Source organism: Lynx rufus, unplaced genomic scaffold (genome assembly GCF_022079265.1).
Source record: "Lynx rufus isolate CCGP_SWC_20201006 ecotype Redwood Valley unplaced genomic scaffold, mLynRuf1.p SCAF_30, whole genome shotgun sequence".
NCBI lineage: Eukaryota > Metazoa > Chordata > Mammalia > Carnivora > Felidae > Lynx > Lynx rufus.
In genome coordinates this window covers 7971418-7996473 of record NW_025814846.1, presented here as the reverse complement: position 1 = coordinate 7996473, position 25056 = coordinate 7971418, and the positions used below count along the sequence as shown (strand labels likewise).

Here is a 25056-nt window from a genome sequence, read left to right as displayed (position 1 = left end):
AGCATCTCAAATCCTGCATGGGCAACAAGAAACCCCAAAAGGGAAAACTGGAGCACAGAGCAGCAGTAGCCTTCCAGGGCAGATGTACTCAAGCTGAATGTGACCACAGATTGGCAGAAGAGGGAAGTGGGAAAACAAAGGCAAAAACTCATAGGAGCTTTCCTTGGCCAAAAGGATTTTCAAGTTAAATAGCAACCCCCACCCCCCACCCCTCTGCTCAACCCCTGATCCCCAATCACATGCTTAGGTCCCATGCCCCCACTCCAGAACAGATGATGACTACTCAGCTAGGTTTCCATTCACAGCAGTGGAGGAGTAGCTGGTGGGGAGATAGGCACCTTGCTCAGCCCTCTCCTTTGACAGGTCAAGGCTGGAAGCCCTGTAGTGAATGGGTTGAGGCTGTTGGGGCTCAGGCTGGACCCTGGACAGCTGAGGGATGCCATGAGTGATGCCCACAGGCTTGGCCTGGGACAGAGGGCTGGGGTTGAAGCCTCCAGAACTGGAGGAGCAACTGGGCTCATCAATAGGCAACAACATATCTTGAGGCCTGGCTCTCATATTCTGAGAGGCCTGTGGCTGCAGGTTATAACAAGGGACCATGGGAAGGGGTAGGTGTGAGGGCCGAACTAGCTGAGGCCTGGATATCCCAGGTACCCTTAGCTCTGGCCCTGATACTGAGAGCAACATTGACATGGCCACAGGAGGTATACAACAGGTTGTCTGCCCATATGGAGAAGGGCCAGAAGACTCATCCAATTGGCTGGGACTTATCCAGGCAGGGCCTGGCCCCATTGGGAGAGGACAGGGAGCCCAGGCAAGCCAGTCGTAGGCCGCTGGTGGTTCAGTATAAAGGGACAAAGGACTGTCTCGTCCCCATTCTCCTCCTCCTCCTCCTCCTCCTTCTTCTTCTTCTTCATTTGAATCTTCCTGCTGAAACTGAAGCTCATCAGACACCGTGTATCCCTGGGCCAGGTGGGAATTTGAGAGCTCCAGCTCCAGGGTCTCCGCAGTGTCCAGAGAGCGGCTTCTCCTGTTGAGGGCCATGGCAGCAGGTGGAGGTCGAGGGTGCATGCCAGGCAGTCCCAAGTACCGAGGGAGACTGCTCACACCCCAGGGCAGACCTTGGTAGAATCGGCTGTGGTAGTTGGTGAATGTGTGTTTCTGGTAGTAGCCCAGCTCAAAAGCTTCCAAGGAGGCTGCAAGGTCTTCATCATTCTGGAACTCAGGATTCTCTTCACACTTGCCTTCCCCATCCCGTTCCACATCAGCAATGTCAAAGGTCACCATAGGGGGTAGCTCAGGGAGGTTTTGAGTGAAGGATGAGTCAGAGTCAGAGCTGCAGGACATGCTGGAGAAGAGGTTTCCACTGCTGGTGAACTCCACAAGGGCCTGTGAGAAACTCACAGTGGCATTCCCTTCCTTCTCAACCTCTTCTTCCTCTGGCTCCTCAGGGGGTGAATAAGTAGGGTAAGCCTTCCTGGGAGATCCCCCAAAATTTGCTTCTTGCATGTCTGGCTCAAACATAGCATCACTTTGGAAGAGCTGCATTAGACAGGTACTTTGATCTTTCTTGGAGCATATTCCCTCAAAACGTTTCTCTAGAGGACGGAAGTCCCTCCAGTCTGGCTCACTGCCTGCAGTGGTAGGGAAAGCTGAGGTGGTTCCCCGGTGGGAAGTCTGAGAGGCCCCTGATGTCCCTGCCACTAGGCCCATCACTGATGGGCCTAAGGGCCTCATCTGATATTCCATGATGGGCTTCTCTTGCCAGGCCTGAACCTCCCGGACTTGAGCCTCTCGAGCATGGGCCTCTCGGGCATGTGCTTCCCTAGCACAGGTCTCCCTGGCATAGGCCTCTCGGGCTTGGGCCTCTTTGACATGAGCTTCTCGGGCATGGGTCTCCCTGGCATGAGTTTCTTGGGTATAAAACTCCCTGGTGTGAGCCTCTCGGGCACGTGCCTCCTGAGCCTCTTGGACCTCAAGCTGCTCTCGCCGAAGCTCCCAATATAACAACTGTTTCTGGATGGTCACTAGCCGTTCTTCCTCTGTCTCCATTGCCCCAGGTGGCCGAGAGGAAGAAAAGGGCTCAAAGTTCAAGAAGGGGTCAAATTTTTCAGAGCTGCGACCATGGAGGTCATAAAGACAGTCATCCAGAGGTGGGGAGGCCTCAAGACTATCATCTGGCTCATAGAACTCATACAGGGCATCTCCACTGTAGCTATCTCGGGGCAGGCAATCCCTGCGGACAAGCCCTAAGGTCTCACCTGAATCACCCTCAAATCCAGGTGTTGTGGAGTCATAATAACCCTCATCACTATTGGGGGCAGACTCTTGCTGGTCACTCTGAGGAGTCAAAAGGTCCCCAGGGGCTAAGCCAGGATAAGGTCGAACTGAGTCAAGGAGCATGTAGCCATGCTCTCCTGGAGATGTGATGGGATGGTAGCCTAAATGCAGATTAGGTCTTGGGTACATCTGGGCACTTGCCCACAGATACTCTAAGTCATAATCTTCTTCTTCCTTGACATCCTCTTCTTCTTCCTCTAATTCTACCTCCTCATCCTCCTCTTCTTCCTCATCATCATCATCTGGCAAGGCCATCTCCTCCCCACCTCCTTGGTAGGTCACCAGGCAGGAACTTCTCTTGGTCCCATCTCGATTTGCCCTCTGGCCTCCAGAGGCCATGCTGTCTGTCATACTGTCCATGTCCTGCTCTGCTATGATGTCACCACAACCTGTCAGTGAGTCAAAACTTTTCAGGGATGTGACATCCCCAAACAGGAGGCTCAGCTGGTCCCCAACAGGGCCATTTGGTGGATTTACCTCTTCTGCTACCAATTTCTCTCCTGTTTTTGGACTGTGGGGCTCCTCTGGGCCACTGGCTTCAGAGGCAGACTTGGACTGCAGAAGTGCTGAGGCACAGCCCTCCATGGGTTTTTCTGTATCTTTACAGGCTGTCTTCTCACTGACTGCTGGAGAAGACTCTGGTACTAAAGAAACTTTTGACCCAGGGGTATCTTGGGTTTTGGCATTTTCCTTTCTGTGGGCTTGGAGGATATCCTCAGCACAGGGCAGAAGGGCTGAGCTTACACGTTCATGAGGCCTGGCTCTGGCCCCTTCAGACCCCTTGGCCCCTAGCTTATTTTGTTCAGCCCCAGAGACCTTGCTTTTCCGGTGACGGCGGATACTGCTGAAAAAACCTTTCAGGCCTTTCTTTGGCTTGGGCACAGAGGGAACCTTCTCAGCCCCAGCTTTGTCTGTCACTCCAGCCACAGATGTTTTGCTTTTGGAGCCTGTCTCCAAAACCCCATGGGCACTCTGAGAACTGGGAAGTTGGCAAGGTGATTCAGGCAAAGGTAAGGCAAATCTGGTTCCTTCACTGACACTGTCTTCAGGGCCGTGGGCTGCTTCAGTCAGGCCATCGTGGGTCTTGCTCTTGCTAAGACCCTTCTTGGAGATGCCTTTCCCAGAACCTTTGCTTCGCCCCCCTCCAAAGAAACTAGGCAGGGTACAGATACCCTTCCTGCCACCAAAAAGTTTCATGGCAGTTTTCTTCAGCCTACCTGGGCCAGATGAGGGTGGCTCTGACACTGGCTCTTCTGTCATCTCAGCTGCATTGTTCTTGGCTCCTTTCTCTGCCCGTTGGTCCTGGGTGTCCATAGAGGCTGCTGCTCCCTTGGCCTGAGAAGCTTCATCCTTTCCAGTCTCCATGGTTATGGGGACAACTCAGGTATGTTCAGCTAAAAAAGCAGCCCTTTGGCTTCCACGCACTGTTATAACATCATCCGTCAGGAAGCATCACAGTTGGGCCTAGAGGAGATGAGAGAAACAAAGATAGAGAGAGTGTACTGCTAAGCAAGCATCCAGGCTATGTTTGTTTTCACAGGTGTCTTTTATTTCAGGCTTAAGTGGAACAAGAAAGAAAGTAAAAGAAAATGTATGAAAAACCTTAATGCAACCCATATGGTTGGCTTGCTAGGCCAGCCTCCCCTGGGCCCCAAGGCAACATAACCCTGAACAACAGGCAGCCATCACCCCAACCCCTCACTAGGTCCACTCCCTTCAGGCCACCCTAAGCTCAGGAGAGCACTGGGCAGGAGGAACTTCAGTTGTGGGAAATGCCCAGTTGTGCTATTGACTGCAGGGGTAATTATCAAAGGGGGTAGGAAGGGGGAGGTAGGAAAGGCAATAGGAAGGTCAGCTAGGATGACACAGGATTTTTGCCAAACAGCCCATTCAGTCCTAACTGGGATCTTCAAGATCCAGGCCTCAATTTCACATTAGTCTGGGTTCTCACAGATATTTTTCATGGGGTTAGAAAGAAAAGTAGACCTGAAGTTCCACTTCTTCCCCACAGGCTCCCTAAATTGCAGCATGCCCATGCTCAGACTGTCAGAAGCCCAGAGTAGGAGCCTCACAGGCCCACATCCCAGAGCTATAATCCAGGATCTGCTAAAAAAGCATGGTGGCCTCGGGGCAAGGCACTCTATGGACTTCAGTACCCTTGGTCCAAAAGGCCCAGCAATACTTCCCCTTCATAGTGGTTATGTGAGGGGTGGGTCTAGGTCAGACTCTCTATTGACTGTCCTACTGGGAAAAAAATAATGTGGTTCTTGGTAACTGGAAACCCCAATTTCCATTTTAGAACCATGAGGCAAACTATGTCTTCTCTACTCCCCTCATTATTTTGGCCCCCATCTAGTTCCTTATCTAGAAAGGGAACTCCTTGAAGACATAACTCCACGTGATTCACGTTCCTGGTCTGTAAGTAAGGCTCTCAATAGCAATTAAATAAGCAAACCTGGTACAAGGCACACCCTTCTGGTCTAGGCCCCCAAATTCTCCAAATATCCAAATGCCACAGAGATGGAATAAAGACTATCCGTCGCACACACCCCAACACATGTCCCCCACCCCAAGTCTGATATATCCATTCTAGTGACTGAAGCTGGTTGACAGATGGATCAGTGACCAGCCTGCTAAAACTTGTGACCTCTCCCTGGAAAGTTCCTTACCACTGTTTCCCTTCTCTGTAGGGTAGCCACAAGTAGACAGGGAGCTAAGGAAGGAGGGGAGGCAGAACAACTGCTGGGAGCCAGAAAGAGACAGACAAGCATTGCTGGTGTCCCTGGAGTAGTTTGCCAGCACATCAGCCCCGTAATTGGTTGCAACAGTAATAAGACTCACACATTCACCTGCAGTAGAAGACTAGGGACCAGCTTTGGGGTGGAGAGAGACTGGTAGCTAACTAGCCCCCGAACTCATTGGAAGAACCCTCCTGGAGCCCTGATCCTGTCCTTCAAACATGAATTTTGCTCCCTGTGCCTTGCTTGACTTGACACTTGAATCATCAGTGTGATCCCAACTTCCATCAGGAGCACTCTGCATAACTGAAATATTAAACTTGGAGCAAGATAATGGCTGGTTATCCAGAAAATAAAAGAGAAAAAAATATCTGATCCCTTCTCTGCAGAGATGTGTATTGTCATTTACTCAGGTTTTTTTCCTAGATGACATATTTTTACATGATATTGTTTTACCTCAGCCCTGCAACTGATAGCCTTACAATAGACAGTGCCATCCCCCACAAATATACAATCATGCATACACACACAACCACTCAGAGTCCTTTCCTCAGGGGTCATATGGGAATAGGGGCCCTATCATCTATGTGAATTCTGCACTTTTCAAATCACAGATTTTGCTTCAGCCCTGAAATTATTGACAGTGTTGTCATTATGGTGCTAGACATGGAATAGCAGGAGTGGAGTTGTTTATGAAATTGTATTCCCCTCTGTGGAATTTATGAAACAAACCTCTTCTGAACATTTGGTAAGTGATAGACATTAAGCTCAGTTCTACAAGGTAGCCAGTGCTTTTGGGGGAGTTCCTAGGCTAATAGGGAGAGGGTACTATATATAACAGTCTGAAGGCACAACATAATACAAGCCTTAAAGAAGAGCCCCCATTATTGCTTAAGATGCATGATGGAGTATCATTATTTATACCTTGTTATCATAACCCACTATAAATCTGAAAAGCAGAAAGACACCCCCCTGGGTTCAGAAAAGCTGCATTGAGGAGGAGGCATTCAATCTAGGCTTTTTCAGACAGGATTGAGTAAAAATGACAATGATTTAGAGGGAGGGATGAAGGAGACTAGTAAGTGTGGCTGGGCATGAAGGAAGAACAAGGGCCAAGTGAAAAACCTCATGGATCTAAACATCCTTGTGGATAGAAGGCTGAATTGTCCTGCTGGGTTTGGGGATGGAGTTCTTATGAACAGAGAAATTCTGCACATTGAATCTTAAAGAGAGCTGCTTTTCAGAACCTTGATGCCTTGGCTGGAGGGAAATTCCTAGGGCCTTCTCTTACCTTTGCTATTGTGCTTCTCTGGGGTAAAGGCCAGCATACAACTTTCTACATCATTTACTTCCCTGCCACAGGAATCTGCAGTGTGTTGTGGAAGAAGTCATGGGCTGCAGGGCTGGGTTACAGGCCATGCCAGGGGACTCTGAACAAGCCAAGGTACCCCTCTTAGGCTTGGACACTTGTGAAATGGAGATCACATTATGATCTCCAGTGGCATGAGAATTAGATGGGATAATGGACACCACACACATTTTGTAAAGTGCAGTGCAAATGAGAAAGATTGACATTACTGTTATTACCACCTTCCAGGTCAGATCCCACTTTCTTAGGAAATAGCAGACCATGTATAAAAGGCCACTTATTTGGGTAAGGCATTCATTGTGGGGAGCCTTAGGGACCAGCTGCCTTGGCCATGCTAAGGAGGAGCCAAGTGTGAGGGGATTTTAAAGACATGAGTGTGGTTTTATACAAAGTCCTCTGTGTATGTGTGGTGGGAGTAGGTGAAGTAGGCAAGGATGTCTCTGGGACTAGGATTCTCTCCCCCCAGCTTCAGGCCCTCCTCCTAACTAGGACCAGGGTCATTTTTGCTGGAAAGGACCAGACTTAAAACTGTGTTGTCTCCCATTTCCCTGCCTTGTCCCTCCCAGGGCCACAAAGCTCCCCACAGATACCCATAATGCCTTAGGTTTCACAACCTGTGTGGCTAAGTTTCAGGTGGAATGTTGGGTAAGGGAACACTCTAAGTCTACTCTGTGGTCCCTGGCAGGGGCTGTTTATTGCAGTTGCTACTATCATTGGTAGGGAGTGGGCTGTGGCCATCTCTGCTCTCAGGCCCAGCCTCAGGCCATGCTGGGACCAGTGGAAGGTTGGCTATTAGGGCAGAGCTTCTTTCTTCTCCTTTCTTCTCAAAACACAAGCAGGATACAAGCCACAAACTTGCCCCAGGAACACTTCTTAGTGAGAAGGAAACAGCTGCGGCCTGAGCCTTACATATTTTGCTCCCAGCTCAGCTTCCTGGGGCCAGCTGAGCCAACTTAGAATTCAGGAAAGAAGTGTGTGGATTCATGCAGTAGCTCCAGAGGCATGACCTCAACCACTCATAGTTCTCAAGACTTCCACCAAGCAGTATCTGGGGCAAGACTACTCTGGGCCCATCTTGCCCATGTGTGTGGGCGGGTAACTAAGGAGGGAGTGATGAGGATAGGGAGCACCCCCCCAAGAGTCAGCCAGTTCTGCACTATAATCAGTTCTGCCTACCTGGGGGAAATCTAGAAAGTTCTTTCAGTTTCCTCACCTGGAAAATGAGGCTACTGAGAGTGTCTACCTCTTAAAACTATTGTAAGGAACCACATCAATGTATTTAAAGTACCAAATAAAATTCATTATATAACAGAGGCTCAAAAACATAGCGATTAATTTTTAAAATATTTTCTTCAAACTATAGTTGGACAATTTCTAGAGAAACTACCTCAGTCAGGATTGAGAAGGGTATACTCCAGGCCTTTATGGGTAAGTCACCAAAACTCTTTGGGTCTCAGTTGCCCCAAATGGTAAATGAGGGTGACTATGTAGTTATCTCACAGGAGGCTTTAGCTGCTCTTTTAGCCAAACTCAGGGACCCAAATTGTTGCCTCAAGTCAGCTATTGGCTAGTAGCTCTGGATTATCTGGGAATTTCAACTAGCTAAGTTCCACAGCATAGGCCAGAAAGGTCAACAATTCAAACTCAGCTAAATGCACCAACATCAAAGGAAATGCAAATGAAGTGCCCTTCACCGAATCAGGGCACTTACCAGTTTACAAAGCACTCCCCACTCCCTCATCCCCACCTTGGCCCTTCTTAGCAATCTATTAACCAGTCTAGGTGGGAGGTGGTAACTCCTTGTCACAGAGAAAAATTGCCTAGGCTTGGGAAAAGCCTTACCTAAGTTCACACAGTAGGATGGTGACAGAGCCACACCAGCTCCCGGGCCTCTGCAATCCTTATCCCAATGCCATTCTACTGCACTGTGCTAGCTACCAATAGAAGGAGGAAGACTGAGTAAAAGGACTGTGAAGGTTCCCTTCATACCTGAAAGCCATCATCTCTCCCTCCCAGCCCCTGTCCCAGACTAGCTGAGCTTTCTCTGAAGCATTTCCAGTCCTCACTTAACTTCTACTGTTTTGGCCCCACCTAGCACATTCCAGAAAGCCTGCTGACTTCAGTCAGAATCCAAGGGCTGCCAATCCAGTCTGTTGCTGCTCTCCTCATCAGCAACTCCATCACCAAACTGTGGAACATGTTCTTTTACTCTCCTTTTCCTTTGGAGATAAGTTTGATGGGCCAAAATAGGTTCAAACAGAAACATGCCATTGGGGACAAAGATGCAGATTTGAGCTATAGTTTAAAGGAAATGACCTATGAGATGATCTGGAACTTGAATCACCCATTTCTAAAGCCCACAGCCAAGGTCCACTCTTAAAACCTTTGTTACCATTAAGGAGCACCTCCTCTCAAGAAGGTATTCCATAACCTCTAGATGCAGCACAGACCCCAACATGGACCCTCTCACCTTGGCTCCCATTTGCCCACTACCAGCCCCTCAAATGAGTTAATGAGTTAACATACTCAGCATAGGGTAATTCATTCAGGCAGACCTCAGTCTGTTCATTTCTCTCAAATGGACCCTCCTTCATCTTATAATCACTACAACTAGCACAGAGCAGAAACTCAAACAACATTGGTTCAACTGAAATCTAATTCAGCTGGAGTTTTTCAGCCCAGAACTAAAATGCCAGCTTCATCCCTTACAGGTAGTAAGGTTTGAGAAATTGGCCTAAAATCCCTGAGACTCAAATGCCTTACCTGGAAAATAAAGAAAATGCTACCTATCATGTAGGATCACTGTAAGGATTAGAGATGATAAATGGAAAGGGTAAAATGCTCTCTAGTTACTGGCAAATATTCAGTAAAGGGCCACTTGCAGCCACCTTCACCACTCCAGCTCCTCAGCTGCCAGCCCATGTCCTCTGAAGATGACACAAGCCTCTTATCTGAGCTCCCTCTGGTCCTTCCCTGCCACAACGCAGAAATCTCACCCCTTGCCTCTCCTTCTTCCATCTCCTCCACACACTTGCCAGATTCATTTTTACAACCCTAACTTCAGAGCACCACTCCTCTACTTACCAAATTATTCCACACTGCCTACAGGATCAGGGCCAAACCCCTTTACCTGACCTTCAAGACTCACTCTTCCTGCATGCCCCTTGCAGTTCCCTAATCTCACTTCTCTACCCAAATACACAGGGACTTCTCTAGTCTGGAAGATATGGTCACCAAGACACTACTTCTCCCTAGAAATTGGCTTTACCAGTGAGCCTTCTTGATGCCCTACTTTCTCCTTAGGCTGCTGAGGTTCCCTGCCCATTTGCCTAGAATGATGGGGTCTCTGGGAGCCAACTTGATACTCCCCTCTCAGGCTCCCAAATTTCCTTAGAGAGGAAAATACCTGAGGTGGGTGCCATGCCTACATAGTAAGGCTTCTACTATGTCAGTACTAACCCAGCAAGGGTGACACTGGAGACTGGCGCCACCACCCTCCACCCAGTTCAGATGAAGAATAAGAGAGCTAACTCCAGGGAAACAGATGTGACAAGGCAGCCAAAGCCTAAAGAGGAACAGTTGAGCCAAATGAACAATGGACACCCCTGACTTTCCCATGTGTCCACTCCCCTATATATACCATACCCTATGTGAGAGTCCAGGTAAGAAAACTGAGGCTTGGGAAGGGATCAGAATCAGTGAACTTAGAGGAAGAAAGCTTGAATTGAGGGCTTTATGCTCCTGTGTAACCTTGAGCAAACCCCTTCCCTGTTCTGGGCCTCAGTTTCCCCATATGGAAATGGGAGGTTGAACTAGGGGTCTGCTTACCCCAGGCTGTGTAAGAAGCCAGGAGAAGGGTAGACCTATGACCAGTTTTCTAGTGGCTGAAGAGGAGGCATGGTGGGAGCATGTGATTTTGGGGGTCCTAGGCTTTAGTGGGAGGCCTGCATGCCTAGTTGGTTGGGCTCAGTCTACCACTTCACTACAGCCCAGCTTCATTTCTCATGCCTCCCTCCACAGAATCCCACCCAACATTTTACTTTTTCAAGATGCACTAGGCCTGGCCTGCAAATATTTCCTCTATGTCCAGAAAGGAAGGGGAACAGAACTGGTCTGGCCCAGCTCTCTCTCCCCTGAGAAGAGCTGCAGCCCCCAGCAGGGAGGGCTGAGGAATGCTGTCTGAAGAAGCTGGGTTAGTACTTGCTTCCATGCTCACCAGGGGAAAAAAAAACAACCTGTAGGAGATGAAAGCATTGAAGGCTCTACAATAAGAACTGCATGTCAAAAGGTCACAAATGTCTCTGCAGCACCACTATGTCTGCCTCTGCTCCCACCAAGCCCCCTTGTACCATTTTCTTCATTGTCCTTGTCATCCCCTAATCCCGAAAGGGAAGGTATGGGGAAGCAACGCATCCTCACCCAGTTGGCACCTGCACCTCCGCAGCGGTTCTGGTTTCCGTAACTTTCTTACTAGAATTACATTTACACATGCACAGGTTTGAAAAGTAAGACCAAGGAGAGGAGATGAAAAGCTCTGCATTATTTAATTCAGAGAACAGAAGTTGGGGATGGGAAAAATGGTTTAATGCCCATGAAATCTCCAATGGTTTGTTAAGCAGTAGCAATGATGGCCAGCTGCCCCCAACACCCCAGCACACACACACACACACACACACACACACACGTGCCTGTGCCTGCACACAGGTTTATGTATAGCATGACAGGGTCAGATTAGCTTAAAAAAAAAAATTCCTGGCAGTGTGAGATGCATGACCCAGGAATGAATGACACAGGGAGGAAATGCCTCCTGTGGAGGCTTTACCTTTATCGCCTAGTTTATCTGCCTGGACTGAATTCAAGGCAGAGGAACTGATGGAATAACACTGGGCATGTCCTCTTCTAGCCTCCAGTAGCCTATCTGTAAGTGAGGGGGCTGGAAGCCCCTTTTCCCTCCTTGATTCCACAAGCAACCCAGTTACCTGCCAGGCTAGCTGTTATTTATCTCATTTCCTTATTCCCCTGAACCAGCAGAACAGGGCTGCCTCCACCCCCTATACACACACACTTTCAGAGAGTGTAACAGTTCTTGAGGAATTTTTAATGCTTCCACTATACTAGGAGAGAATCATTGGACTTCCAACTTCTTCCAACTACCTCTCCTCCTTCTGAAACTTTCAACCCCCAACAGGCTCCAGACCAAGACTAAGAAGCAAAATAGACATGAAAGGGGAGGTAGAGTTCTCCAGAGAGGGCCCCAAGCTAAACCCAGCACCTTCTTACTCTTGAAGAATGGGTGAGGTGAGATTAGAGGTTGGTTAATGAGATTTTTGTGAAATGGAGGCCACTGGAGATAGTGGGATACAGTGTAAGAGTCCCTGTACAGGAGGCAGCAGCCTATCCCTAAATGCTGTGTGACCTTAGGGAAGTCCCTGTGCTTTCCAGGACTCAGGATTCCCATCTTGTAAGCACAGGAGTCGAAGCCGGTGCTCCCTGAAGGCCTGTCCAGTTGGAAGGTTGGGCATCAGCAGAGGTCTGGGGGATACTTAGCCTCCACCACATTGGTATGTAAGCTCTAGGAACCCTCCTTCAATTTCACCCCCTGCAAGGCTGAAGGGAAGCCAACATGATACAACTTTCCTCTAGAGATAGCCTGCCCCTCAGTTCTATGTCCAGACCTAAAGGTGACCCCTTACAGTCCCAATTTACAACGTGTTTCCAATCTCTAAGACCCCTTTCTAAAATCCCATTTTATTATGGCATATTTACACACACACACACACACACACACACACACACACACACACAAATATCAAAACCTCCCGATGTTCCATTCTTCAATGGCCCCTTCCCCCATTCTCCCAAGATCAGATCCCCATTCCACAGCCTGGCATTTGGTAATCTCCATCTCTGGGCACCAACCTCCTCTCTACCTTAAAGCCATACAATCTCTACCAGAAAAGACTACATCACATCTCTCAGCCTGCCTACCACCCACCCACTCTCATTCCTAATTTTGCTTTTATCACTACCCTTTGCCTAGCCAAACCCCTCTACTTTCTGAAAGCTTCCAGGGTGATCCCCCTACATATACAGATTTCTCATCTCTCTCCACAGTACTTTGCCTCTAGGCTCATGAATCAGCAATCAAAGATATGTGCAGTCTGGGGTCTGGGCAGTCAAGATCTTGAATTTGTTGTTGAAGGGAAACATCATTATTATTTTTTTCTTGTAGTTGCAACCCATTGCCCTTCTCCATTCTCATTAGGCATACTCAATAAATATCTTATCCTTAAGTATCATTTCTCTAATCACTTTCATATGATCAGGACAAGTACATCTTAGAGAAGTAAAAGTCTTCTTGAAAGCTCGACAAAGACAGCAAATCCTTCTGGAGTATTTATAAACTGCTCTGCATGGCTAGGCTTTGAGGGGGTTATGGCTGATTTGAAGGTTTCATTTATCCCTCTGAGGGGTTCTGAGATAACCCAGAAATCCATGATATCAGGGAGACAAAGTAGAGGCAGGGAAACTTAATTATAATTTGACTTCTATTCTAATTTAAGTCTCCAAATGGCCAAGGGACACAGGGAGCCTGGAGGAGTTTTGAGAAAGAAGAGGTTATCATGGGTTTAAAGAGACAGGCAAAAGAGACACCCAGGAGAAGGTGGGCCCAGAGCTGGGGCCTGAGAGGGAAAAGAATTTGGGCAGTGTAGGGTGAGTGGGTTTGGGTGTGAGGAGGGGAGTTATAGAAGGAAGATATATTAGGTGGCTGTTGGTTCGCGGCAAGGCAGAGAGCATGTCCAGGCCTGAGCTGGAGATGCCCAGCTGCAAATAGAGGGTTGGTTTCTGTTGGTGCCTGTCAAAGTGGGAAGATATGACTAGAGTGTGGTATCTGCAGTCCTAGCTGGTGTCACAAAGTTCCCAGCTAGCCTTTCCTCAAGTGAGGGATTTACTCCTCTCAAATACCCAGGCTTTGCAGCCCACAGTGTTCTCCACCCTTAGAGGCTGGTCAAAGGTCCTAGAAGAAGAGCCTGCCAGGCCCCTTGGTCACTCCCTCCTTCCAGTTCTTCAGAAAGGCCTAGAGTTTATTGCCAGAAGCATATCCTGATGCAGTGACTGAGCTGTGGGTGGGGCAGAATGAGGGAAGTTGCACTGGGGGAGAAGGCTCTGCTAAAATGCCCTTAGGTGGGGTGGGGAGTCCAATAGCGCAGTGCCGTCCACCTAGCCCATACCCATGCCAATGCAGCAGGCCAGCAGAGCCAAAGAGTGAAATGTTTAGGTGCTGGAGAAGGCTCCCTTTGACCCCATGGGCCTACTAGCCTGACCAAACCGAGGCCTGCTTTGCAGGGCCAGTCCACTGGCGACCTGGGCACTTAGGCTGTGGAGTGCCTGGAGGGCACAGCCCCTCTTTGCCAGGGAGCCTAGGCAAAGTCCTGCAGTCAGGTGGTCACCAGTGTCAGAGGTGTCTGCAGCAGACAATGACAGTGGCTCACAGGCTGGGTATTTTAAGTAACTGCGAAGTTGGTGGATTTGGCTGTCTCTCTAGCTTTCTCGCACAGACCCAGACGGTACGTTCTCTACTACAATAATTGCTCCCTTGGTCTCTGGCACATAAATACCCCGCTAACACCACGTTTATCGCTATTTTTAAGTGGGCGGCAGGAGAGAAAAAAGCGGCCAGTTCTCTCTTAGGGGATAGGAGGTGAGGCGAGGAGGGAAGACAAAGCGGCCTTGCAGATTTAACCCAAGGACTAGTTTGAGCTGCAGCTCTAACCTAAGGTCCAGCAAGAGCTCCGTTGCCAGCCCCCTTGTCCGCGGGGGCGGGCGCCAGATGCGCCTGGAGGCCCAGCAGCAGGGGGTGCGGCTGGTTGGGGCCGCAAGGCTGAGGTTTCTAAGTGAGCAGCCCACAGGCCCAACTGAGCTCCCTGGGAGAGGAGGCACACAGTGTAGATAGCCCAATCCACGCCAAAGCCAGTTTCCGTCGGGCCCAGGCCAGCGCGCCCTCTGCATCCGCAGAGGGGAGAAGGAGGCAGGGGATGAGCAGGGGAGGGAAGGGGCGGCAGCTGGGCCGCTGGGGTGAGCAATATCCACGTAACACAGCTGTTTCAGCTAATGTGCTACAACAAAGCTGCGGAGCTCCCGGCCTACAAATGCACCGCTGGGGGTGCTGGCTGGTGGCTTCCCTGCCCCGGGTCGGTGAAGCAGCACGTGCGGGCCCCATCCCCACCTCCCCCAAGAGCCTGGAGGCATGGCCCAGGCTAGCCTGCCCGCCATCTGCACCCCTTCTAGCCGCGGTCGTCTGCGCCCAAGGGACTCTGCTTAGCCCCTCACCGGCCAGTCTTCAGAGCTGGTTCCGAGGGAGAGCGGAGGGCGGCCCAGACGCCGATTGGCCCAGCCCCTGGAACCCTGAAGGCGGTCAGAGCAGAGCACGCGGGACTGCACCGGACGGCGGGCAGGCGGAGGCTACCGGCAGCGCGCAATGCTTACCCAGCTCGGTTCGGTTTCCAGCCCGGTTACTGTCCGCTGCGCTGGGGCTGGAGCTTAGGCTTCTGTGGCTGAGATCGGCGCCACTGCTGTTCCTGCCGCCACCGCCGCCGCTGCTCTTCACCTCCTGCGCTGGCTCCCCTTCCCCAGGCTTTGGGCAGCTCCCCCATACTCCCTCCCCGCTGACTCCATAGCCACAGGGTGGGGCGTCCGCGCCCTGATAGGCAGGCATGTAGCCCAATCGCCACGGTGGGAAGGCGGGCCCCACCCCGCCCACTGTTTTCCATGGTGTATTTCCCTTTAAATGCAAATAACCGTGGGCGTGGTGTTGGCTGGAGGCGGAGAGGGTGAAGAACCCCTCGCTGGGACTCCCCATTCAACCCCCCCCCCACCTCCAACACACTGGGCGAATAATGGTTTGGCGATACGGCGAGCTCGCTGGGTCGGTCCCGCCCGGATGGGGCTCGCTGGAGCCCTGGAGCTCGGTTTTAGTTTTGCATATAGTCCCATTTCCGTGGATGCAGTGCAGTCGTGCTGAGGCGCCCTGGCAGCCACCCGGCAGTTTATTCCAGAGCGAAAGGCGGGCGAGGAGAGGCGGGGCGGAGAGGCTGGGAAACCTGGGGGACTGCAAAGCTCTTTGGAGCCTCGCGGGGCCCAACTTTAGGTGTAAAGATAGGCCCCCGTGGCGCGCGCCCAGAGGGACTCACCTGCCAGGAAAGCCAATTGCAGCGTCCATGCCCCGGCTTCTTCCGCCTGTCTGGCCCTTAGGACCATCGAGGTCAGTTTGCACCCATTACCGAATGGTCTGCTGCTGCTCTGAGAAGGGAAGGCACTTCCCTGAGGTCACCTAGCCTGCCTGTGACGGTGGCAGACTTGGAATTCAGAACCCAGGATCCTGCCCTAGGCTGTTTCACTTTGGAGAGGCCTGTTTCTGTAGTTTGACCCTCACCCAAATTTTTCACCTTTCATGGAACATGAGGGGATCTCCAAGGCCTCTAGAGGGCACCTCAACCTTTTAATGGTAAGCCAGATTTTGTGCAGTTCCCTGCCTCTGAAAAGTCTAGATATTGAGAGAAAAATTGTGTCTAGGCCTAGACTGGAAGTTAAGGCTGAGGGTGCAGTGAGGAGGCCTATATCAGCCTAGCTGGCTTCTGTGTTTGGGATGTGGCAGGTGGCCAGCCTGAGCTTGGGTCCTTAACTAGCCTGAGGGCATTACGTGGCACTAGTGGCTGCCAAGGACAAGTGAGCTGAGGCAACAAAGAATCCAGTTCTACCACTAACTCAAGAATATACAGAAGGACCTACCCCAAAACTCTGTGAATGTCTAAAAAAGGGTAGGGGATTCAAGTTGAGGAGAGGGAAGGGATTAGAGAAAAATGTCTGCCATTTTTTGCATTGCAGGGGGAGTGTTCTCTGCTGCTGTATGGGGTCCTGTCTGCCTTGAAAAGATTCAGCTGCTAGAGTGGTAAGAGAAGAACTGTTGCCTCTGTATGTATGAAGCACATAAACTGACATGGCTTGCTAGGACAGGGATGTGGCTCCAGCTCTGCCTCAGATTTGATGTATGACCTTGGCCAGTCCATTTTCCTCTCTGGGCCAGTCTGTCCCCTCATCTCCACAAGCAAGGTGTAAGATTGATCAAGTTCCTTGATCTCTTCCAACTCTGACAGTTGAACTCAATTCTTCTTATAATATTCCATGATGTTCCATGACATTCTATACAGTTCCAACAAAAATCACACCTTAAACATCAGACCTCCTATTCTGGTTCCAGCTCTAGATAAATGGTAGGGAGTAGGGAGCCACTGGCTCACTGTGTGACTTTGTTGAGCAAGTACCTTCTCACCCCTAGCCTTAGTTTCCCCATCTGGACGGCTGAACTATAATATTTACTTGGAACTGTGTTTTCCTGCTTTGCAAAGTCCTGATTCTCATTTGTTGGACCTGATTTTGGAGGTGTCTTTTTTCCACCACCTCATTCATAGGCTTCCGCAACTCCCTTGTGCCTCTGGTTGCCTACCATGTGTTCACGTTTCACCCAGAACCTTGATTATTTGAAGTAGGCTAAATATTACAATTTGAAAAAGACAGTTTCCAAATTTTAAGCCTAGGGAAACACAGGGCCAGGGTAGTGTTAGCTCTGGGAATAGGGAGAGAGGAGCTGTGCAAGGCAATCAAGTGGTGGGCTTGAAATAAACATGAGGTAAAGAGGTACTGCTGTGCTACTCTTGCTACAGGAATTAGCCCTCCATGTCCTCTTCCCAGCTGCCAAACATTCTGCCATACCAGTTAGCTTTGGGATGAACAGATATTGAACATTGGGCTGAGTCCAAAAGAAATAGCGTTTTAGAAAAACGAAAGTAGTCTTTGGCATGTTAAAAAGGTCTCCCAGCTGTGTGCCCTACTTCTTGGTCCTGATGTTTCTAAGTCTCAGGAAAAGATTGTGTTCATGTGAATTAAAGAGGAAAGGGTGGTGGTGGGTGGCGCAGCTCCTTATTTGTATGGTCCGCTCCTCTCCAGGGACAGTGTATGGAAAGACCAAGTGTAGGCATAAACTTGTATCTCAAAATGACTTTTCAAAGAGGGAGTCCTCTAGGCCCTGATTGCACATGCTGACAGACACATGATCAACTTGTTTGATCGCTATAGGGGCTTGTCGTGGGGGAGCAAGAATAATTGGTCTTAAGTTTCTTTACCTACAAAATGGAGATAATCCCTCTGCTGCCCAGTGTCTTGTGGCTGTAGTGAAAAGCTTATGAGAACAGATGTGCAGGCTGTGTGGAGGTAATTCCATAAACTCAGGTAGACAGACTGGTCCACATGAATACAGTGCTTCTTTCTTTCTTTAGTAAATATTCCATGGGTACCTCCTCTATACCAGGCCTTGTGATAGCCATTGGGAAGAGTGGGTAGAATGGTAACATTCTGGGAGAATGGGCGCTCTGTGGATGTAGTTCTGAGAGGAGTTGAAAGCTAGACTAGAAGTCTGGCAGAGGTGATCTGGAGCATTGTAGATGAAGAGCTTCCTTCCTCCCAGGGTGGGGAGTGGTATCAGAGAAACTTTCCATGGAGGGATGACCTTGATGATTATGTCAAGTCAGAAAAGCAGGGAAAGGATTCCTGCCCAATCCAAAACCCATCAATGTGAGAGGGTGTGGTAGGTTGGGCAAGAGTTAGGATCTGGACAAGTGGTGCTGGTGCATATTGGTATAGGAGTAGAGAAAGTATTTGTGTAGGAGGAGAGAAAGAGCTGAAAATTAGGCTAAAAAAAGTCTGGGGCCAAATTGTATAAGACCATGACTGTATGGCTAAAAGACTGATGCTCAGCTAGCTAATTTTGTCCTTCCCAGGGAAGCAAGATGTATAGTATAGTTACTTTGCTACCAGACTGCCTGGACTGGGATGTTGGCTGCACCACTTAGGAGTGGTGTGACCTGGGCAAGTTATTTCACCTCACTGAATCTCCTTTTTCTCTTCTACATAATGGGAACAATAATAGTACCCATGTCACAGAATTGTGGTAAGAATTGAGTATTGGGGTACCTGGGTGGCTCAGTAGGTTGAGCATCTGGGTCTTGACTTTGGCTTAGGTCATGATCTCGCAGATTGTGGGATCAAGCCCTGCACTGGGCTTTGCACTGGCAGTGCAGAGACTGCTGATATTCTCTCTCTCCCTCTCTCTCTCTGCCCCTCCTCCATTTGTGCTCTCTCTCTCAAAAGTAAATAAACTTAAAAAAAAAAAAGAATTGAGTATTTCATGTAAGTACTTAGCACAGAGCCTGCTACATACAAAGCCCTCAATTAAGTGCTAGGTACTGCTGCGTGTTATTATTTTTGTTGATCCAACGTATGGATCTTCAGAGTTATAGAACTTACTATATTACTTTGAAACCACTTTTTTTTTTAATTTTTTTTCCAACGTTTTTTATTTATTTTTGGGACAGAGAGAGACAGAGCATGAACGGGGGAGGGGCAGAGAGAGAGGGAGACACAGAATCGGAAACAGGCTCCAGGCTCCGAGCCATCAGCCCAGAGCCTGACGCGGGGCTCAAACTCACGGACCGCGAGATCGTGACCTGGCTGAAGTCGGACACTTAACCGACTGCGCCACCCAGGCGCCCCTGAAACCACTTTTTGATATAAGCACACATGAGTCTATGATTCCTTAAACACAAGTTTATTTTGATTGTGCAGAGCCAGACCAAATTTCCCAGGGCAGAGGGTCTCTTTGTTCATCTTTGTATCTTTAGCACCCAACAGAGAGTTTAGTACAAACTTAATGCTCACCATATATTTGTCGAACATAGTCAAATGAAGCATCTTTGGGTGCAATATTAAGCTTAGTTGCTATCATCCACCAGAGTGATGTTGCCACTCTCTGAGCATCTCTGTGTCAGGCTTTGTGTTTGGTGCCACACCCATCATGATGAACCAGACACAGATTCTGGACTCAGGGCACCAGCATAGTGGAGGAGGCCCACAACCCATCAGATCAATGCCCTGCAGCTTCTGATTTAGGCAAGGCAGTGGATGGTGTTGCCATCCACTGAACTGAGAAATACAGGAACAGGATTAAGGAAAATGTAATGATTCTGTTTAGAACATTCTAAATTTGACTTGTCTGAAATCCCACATCCAGGGCTTTGTACTTGCTGTTCCCTCTGCCTACAATGTTTGTTCTCTGAATACTGACATGGTTTGTGCCTCATTTTCTTCAGATGTCTGCTCAAATGGCACCTTATTAGTGAGGCCTTCCCTGGACACTTGAAATATAAAATAGGAATCCCCATTTCTGCCTGCCTTCACTCTCCAATTCCTTAACTGGCCTTTTTTCTTAACTGTAACATATACCACCTCCTGGTATTATGAGTTTTATTTATTTATTTATTTATTTATTTATCTGTTTATTTATTTATGTCAGTTTTTATTTTTTATTTTTTCACACTAGGAACAAGGGCTAAGCTCTGAAGCAGGCAGTTTACTAATAAAAATGCATTTTTTCTTTTTTAATTGAAGTATAGTTGACATAAAATATGATGTTAGTTTTGGGTGCACAACATAGTAATTCAACATTTATATACATTACAAAATGATCATCATGATAAATCTAGTTACAGTCTGTCACCATACAAAGTTAGTACAATATTATTGACTATATATTCCTTATGCTGTAAGTCATCCCGGTGACTATTTTATTTTATTTTTATTTATTTTTATTTTTTGGAGAAAGAAAGAGCACCAGCAGGGGAGAGGGGAAGAGGGAGAGACAATATCTTAACTAGGCTCCATGCTCAGTGCAGAGCCCTACACGGGGCTTGATCCCAGAACACTGGGATCATGATGACCTCAGGCGAAATCAAGAGTCCATCACTCAAGCAACTGAGCCACCCAGGTGTCCCAACTTGTTTATTTTATAACTGGGAGTTTGTATCTCTTAATCCCCTTCACCTATTTCACCCATCCCCTAACCCCTGTCCCTTGTGGCAACCAGCAGTTTTCTACATTTATGAATCTGTTTCATTTTGTTTGTTCATTTGTTTTGTTTTTTAGATTTTACATGTAAGTGAAATAATGATATTTGTCTTTGTCTGATTTGTTTCACTTAGCATAAACTCTGTAGGTCCATCCATGTTTTAAGAGTACACTTAATGTGATTAACACTGAGTAATGTATAGAATTGTTGAATCATAATATTTTACACTTGAAACTAACATAAGACTGTGTGCTAATTATACTTTAATAAAAATTAATTTAAAAATAAAGGGAATGAAATTTGTTGTAATTTTTTAATTTTATTTTTCCCATTATGATAATGTAATTTTAATGAACAGTGACAATGAATGAAATATGTAAGTAAAATATGTAGTATATCAGATAGCAATATATGGAGAAAATAGAGCAAGAAAGAAGTACAGGGAGTATTGGTGGGAGGATGCTATTTTAAATAGGGCAGTTGGGATAGGCCTTACCAAAAAGGTGATTATTCAAGCAAATATCTGAGAAAACTGATGGAGAAAACTAGGAGAGTGTCTAGAAGAAGAATATTCCAGGCGAAAGGGACAGTAATTACAAAGACCCTGAGGTGGGAGCATACTGGAATGTTAGAAGAACAGGGCAGCTAGTGCAGCTAGAGCAGAGTATGTGGGGGAAAAGTGGTAGGAGAGGGGGTTAGAAGGGACACAGAAAGCAGATTGTTATGATTTCTGAACCATTTTAAAGACTTTAGACTTCAGGATTTTGAGCTGAGGAGTGGCATGGTCTTAGTAAAATGTCTAGGGCACTGTAACAGCAAAGGAGGAAGCAATGAGGCCAAGAAGGAGGTTCATACAGTGATCTAGGTGAGAGGTGATGATGACTCAGACCAGGGTAGAGGCAGTGGAAGTGGTGAGAAGTGGTTGAATTTTGGATGTATTTGGAAGATAGAATTGGACAGACTTGGTGATGGCACCTTAGATGAAGGGTATAAGAGAAAGAGAGGAATAAGGAACAACAGCCCACAAAGCCCTGAAAGGGAGGGATTGGTATGGTGAAACCAGAACCAGAAGAGCTGAGTTTCTCAGAAGCCAAGGAAGACACAGGGATTTTATGAAAATGGATGGTATAACTAAGAGTGCATGTGTCAGATGCTGCCCAGAAGTCCATCAAGATAAAAGTAGAAAATATGACATTGTATGTTTATCTAGGAAGTCACTGTTGACATGGGGAAAGCCAGTGTGGAGCAGGGGTGAGGGTATACACCAGGCTACAGTGGAGTGGCAAGAGAATGGTCTGCAAGGAAAGGGAGAATGTATGTAGCCTTCTTGTTCCAGAAGTTTGACTGCAAAGAGATGGTGGCTAAGTGGGGTACTGGGGTTCAGATTTGTTTTTACAAGATGGAAGGATATGAGCTTGCTTATGTGCTTAGGGGAAAAACCAATCAATTTGAAGATACAAGAGACAGGATAACTGACAGGTGGAAGGCCCTGGCTAGGGGTGGGGGATGAGATCCAGAGCCCCTGGAAATGAGTTAGCCTTGATAGAAGGGGGGACCAAGATAAGAGGGAAGGATGGGTGGATGTAGTAGAGTTTGTTGTAATGACAAGTTGAAGATGTCATGCCTAATGACCTCTAGGTATTCTGGGAAGTGGGAGGCAAAGTCCCCAAAGTGAGAGGAAAAGCAAGGAAGCTTGCTAATATTGTACAAGGTTTGAAATAGTTACAGAAGATGGGGAACCTTGGTGGCTCAGTTGGTTGAGTGTCTGACTTCGGCTCAGGTCATGATCTTGCAGTTTGTGAGTTTGAGCCCCGCATCGGGCTCCGTGTTGAGAGCTTGAAGCGTGGAACCTGCTTTGAATTCTGTGTCTCCCTCTCTCTCTGCCCCTCCCCAGCTTATGCTTTGTCTGTCTCTCTCTCAAAAATAAATAAACATTGGGGCGCCTGGGTGGCTCAGTCGGTTGAGCGTCTGACTTCGGCTCAGGTCACGATCTCGCGGTTCGTGAGTTCGAGCCCCGCGTCGGGCTCTGGGCTGATGGCTCAGAGCCTGGAGCCTGCTTCTGATTCTGTGTCTCCCTCTCTCTCTGCCCCTCCCCCGTTCATGCTCTGTCTCTCTCTGTCCCAAAAATAAATAAACGTTAAAAAAAATTAAAAAAAAATAAATAAAAATAAATAAATAAACATTAAACAATTTTTTTTGAAATAGTTACAGTAGAGAATGGGCAAGTTGATAAAGGCATAGCTGGGCTGTCATCCAGGAATGTATGGTGATCTCATTTTCATGAGATTCTGCTTCCTATTTTGTGATCTTGAGCAAGTTACTTAATCTTACTGTGCCTCAGTTTCTTCATCTATAAATTGGACATGAGTAAAATAAGGTCATTGAATTAAATGAGTTAATCCATGCTTAGTGATTATTGAGCATATTGCCTGGCACATAGTAAGTATTCAATGTATATTAACTTTTTAGATTTCTATGATGATTACTTATTTTAATTTCTTCTGTGGTGTTCATCAGTCCAGGCTTAGGAGAGGACAATGGCTTCATCCAGTTTGCTTGGTACTTGGGTGAGAGACTGACATGATTGAAAGAACACAGGATCAAAGATGGACAGGGAAGGACATGAATACAGGGGAGGGGGGCAAATGGAGAGAAAATAGGAGATCATGTGGTACCTGAAACTCAGAGCCTGGTACCTATTAGGTCTCAATAAATCTTTATTGAGTGAAAGAATGGGAGAGACTATGGGTGTCAAACCATAGGATTCCAAGATGTCACTTCTGGAAAAGCAGGAAGTTCTGGCTGGAAAGGGGGACCTGCATTTCCAGGTGAGACCAAAGGAGTGGGGGTAAAATGGAGGTTTTATGGTGTTGTACAAGTCAAAGAGGAACTGCAGGTGAACTTGCCACTGAATCAGATCCTGCCATTACCTCAGCCTCTGCTTTTTTATTGGGAGGAGGTAGCCTGTGCTGTGAGGAGACTGGCAAAGTAAGAGCTATCAAGTAGACTAGTGTCTGGAAGCTAAGTTTTCTGGGACTATAGATGGATAGAGATTAAAAAGTGCCAGGATGAAGCAGATTGCTTGACTGTGGAAGAGAAGGATTTCCCCAGGTAGTTCAGAAACTATTCTAGAAGTAAGTGAAGTGATGAGTGCACAAATAATTTATAAGCAGTCAAATGCTCTGGGCTTGCAAGAGGATGGTGAAATTAATGCTGCCAGGATAAATCTAGGAATTATCTAGGTCAATTAATTTATAACAAAAAAGCCAAGATACACAATGGGTAAAGGACAGTTTCTTTTTTTCCCTTTTTTTTTTAGAATTAATGTTTATTTATTATTTTGGAGAAAGAGAGAGACAGAGCACAAACGAGGGAATGGCAGAGAGAGAGGGAGACACATAATCTGAAGCAGGCTCCAGGCTCTGAACTATCAGCACAGAGCCCGATGCAGGGTTCGAACCCAGAAACTGTGAGATCATGACCTAAGTCAAAGTAAGATGCTCAACTGACTGAGCCATCCAGACACCCCAGGACAGTTTCTTTAATAAATTGTGTTGGGAAAACTGGACAGCCACATAGAAAAGCATAAAACTACACTACTATCTTACACTATACACAAAATTTAATGCAATATGGATTAAAGACTTGAATGTAAGACCTGAAACCATAAAAATCCCAGAAGAAAAACATAGGCAGTAAGCTCCCTGACATAAGTCTTGGTAATGACTCTTTTGGATTTGACACCAAAAGCAAAGTCAACAAAAACAAAAAATAAGTGGGGTTGCATCAAACTAAAAAGCTCCTGCACAGCAAAGGAAATTAACAAAGTGAAAATTTAATCAACAAAATGAAGTCAACCTACTGCATGGGAGAAAATATGTCATATAACTGATAAGGGGTTAATATCCAAAATATATAAAGAACTCATACAACTCAGTAGCAAAAACAAAAACAATATGACTAAAAAATAGGCAGAGGTTCTGAATAGACATTTTTTCAAAGAAAACATACAGATGGCCAACAGGTACATGAAAAAATGCTCAACATCACAAATCATCAGGGAAATGAAAATCAAAACCAAAATGAGATATCACTTCACACCTGGTTACAATGGCTATTATCAAAAAGGCAAGAAATAAAGGTGTTGGTAAAAATGTAGGGAAAAGGGAACTTGTTGTGCACTCTTGGTGGTAATGTAAATTGCTGCAGCCACTATGGAAAATAGTATGTAGTTCCCTCAAAAAATTAAAAATACAACTACCACATGATCCAGAAATTGCAATTTTGGGTATTTATCCAAAGAAAAAGAAAATACAAACTTGAAAAGATATATACACCCCTATGTTTACTACAGCATTATTTACAATAGTCACATCATGGAAGCAACCTAAATGTCCATTGATGGATGAATAAAGAAAATGTATACATATACATACACATATAGCTGAATTCAGCTATAAAAAATGATATCTTGCTATTTGCAGCAACATGGATAGACCTTGAAGACATTATGCTAAGTAAAATAAGTCGGACACAAAAAGACAAATACCAAATGATCTCCCTTATATGTAGAATCTAAAAATTTTTAAATGAGCTCATATGTACAGAGGACAGATTAGTGGTTTCCAGAGGTGGGAAGTAGAGGGTGATTG

At 47.1% G+C, this 25056-nt stretch overlaps 1 protein-coding gene across 1 annotated transcript; it reads right to left on the bottom strand.

The window, feature by feature from the left end:
* Positions 1-236: 236 nt before the first annotated feature.
* Positions 237-15066, bottom strand: AMER1 (APC membrane recruitment protein 1). The gene is made up of 2 exons (XM_047092533.1): positions 14935-15066; positions 237-3804 (listed from the first exon to the last, which is right to left on the bottom strand). The coding sequence occupies exon 2, from the start codon at positions 3703-3705 to the stop codon at positions 280-282; it is 3426 nt and encodes a 1141-aa protein (XP_046948489.1). The 5' UTR covers positions 3706-3804; positions 14935-15066; the 3' UTR covers positions 237-279.
* Between the last annotated feature and the right edge of the window lie 9990 nt (positions 15067-25056).

Excerpts from the sequence above, each read along its gene's own strand:
- AMER1 (XM_047092533.1), bottom strand. The coding sequence starts at position 3,705 with ATGGAGACTGGAAAGGATGAAGCTTCTCAGGCCAAGGGAGCAGCAGCC.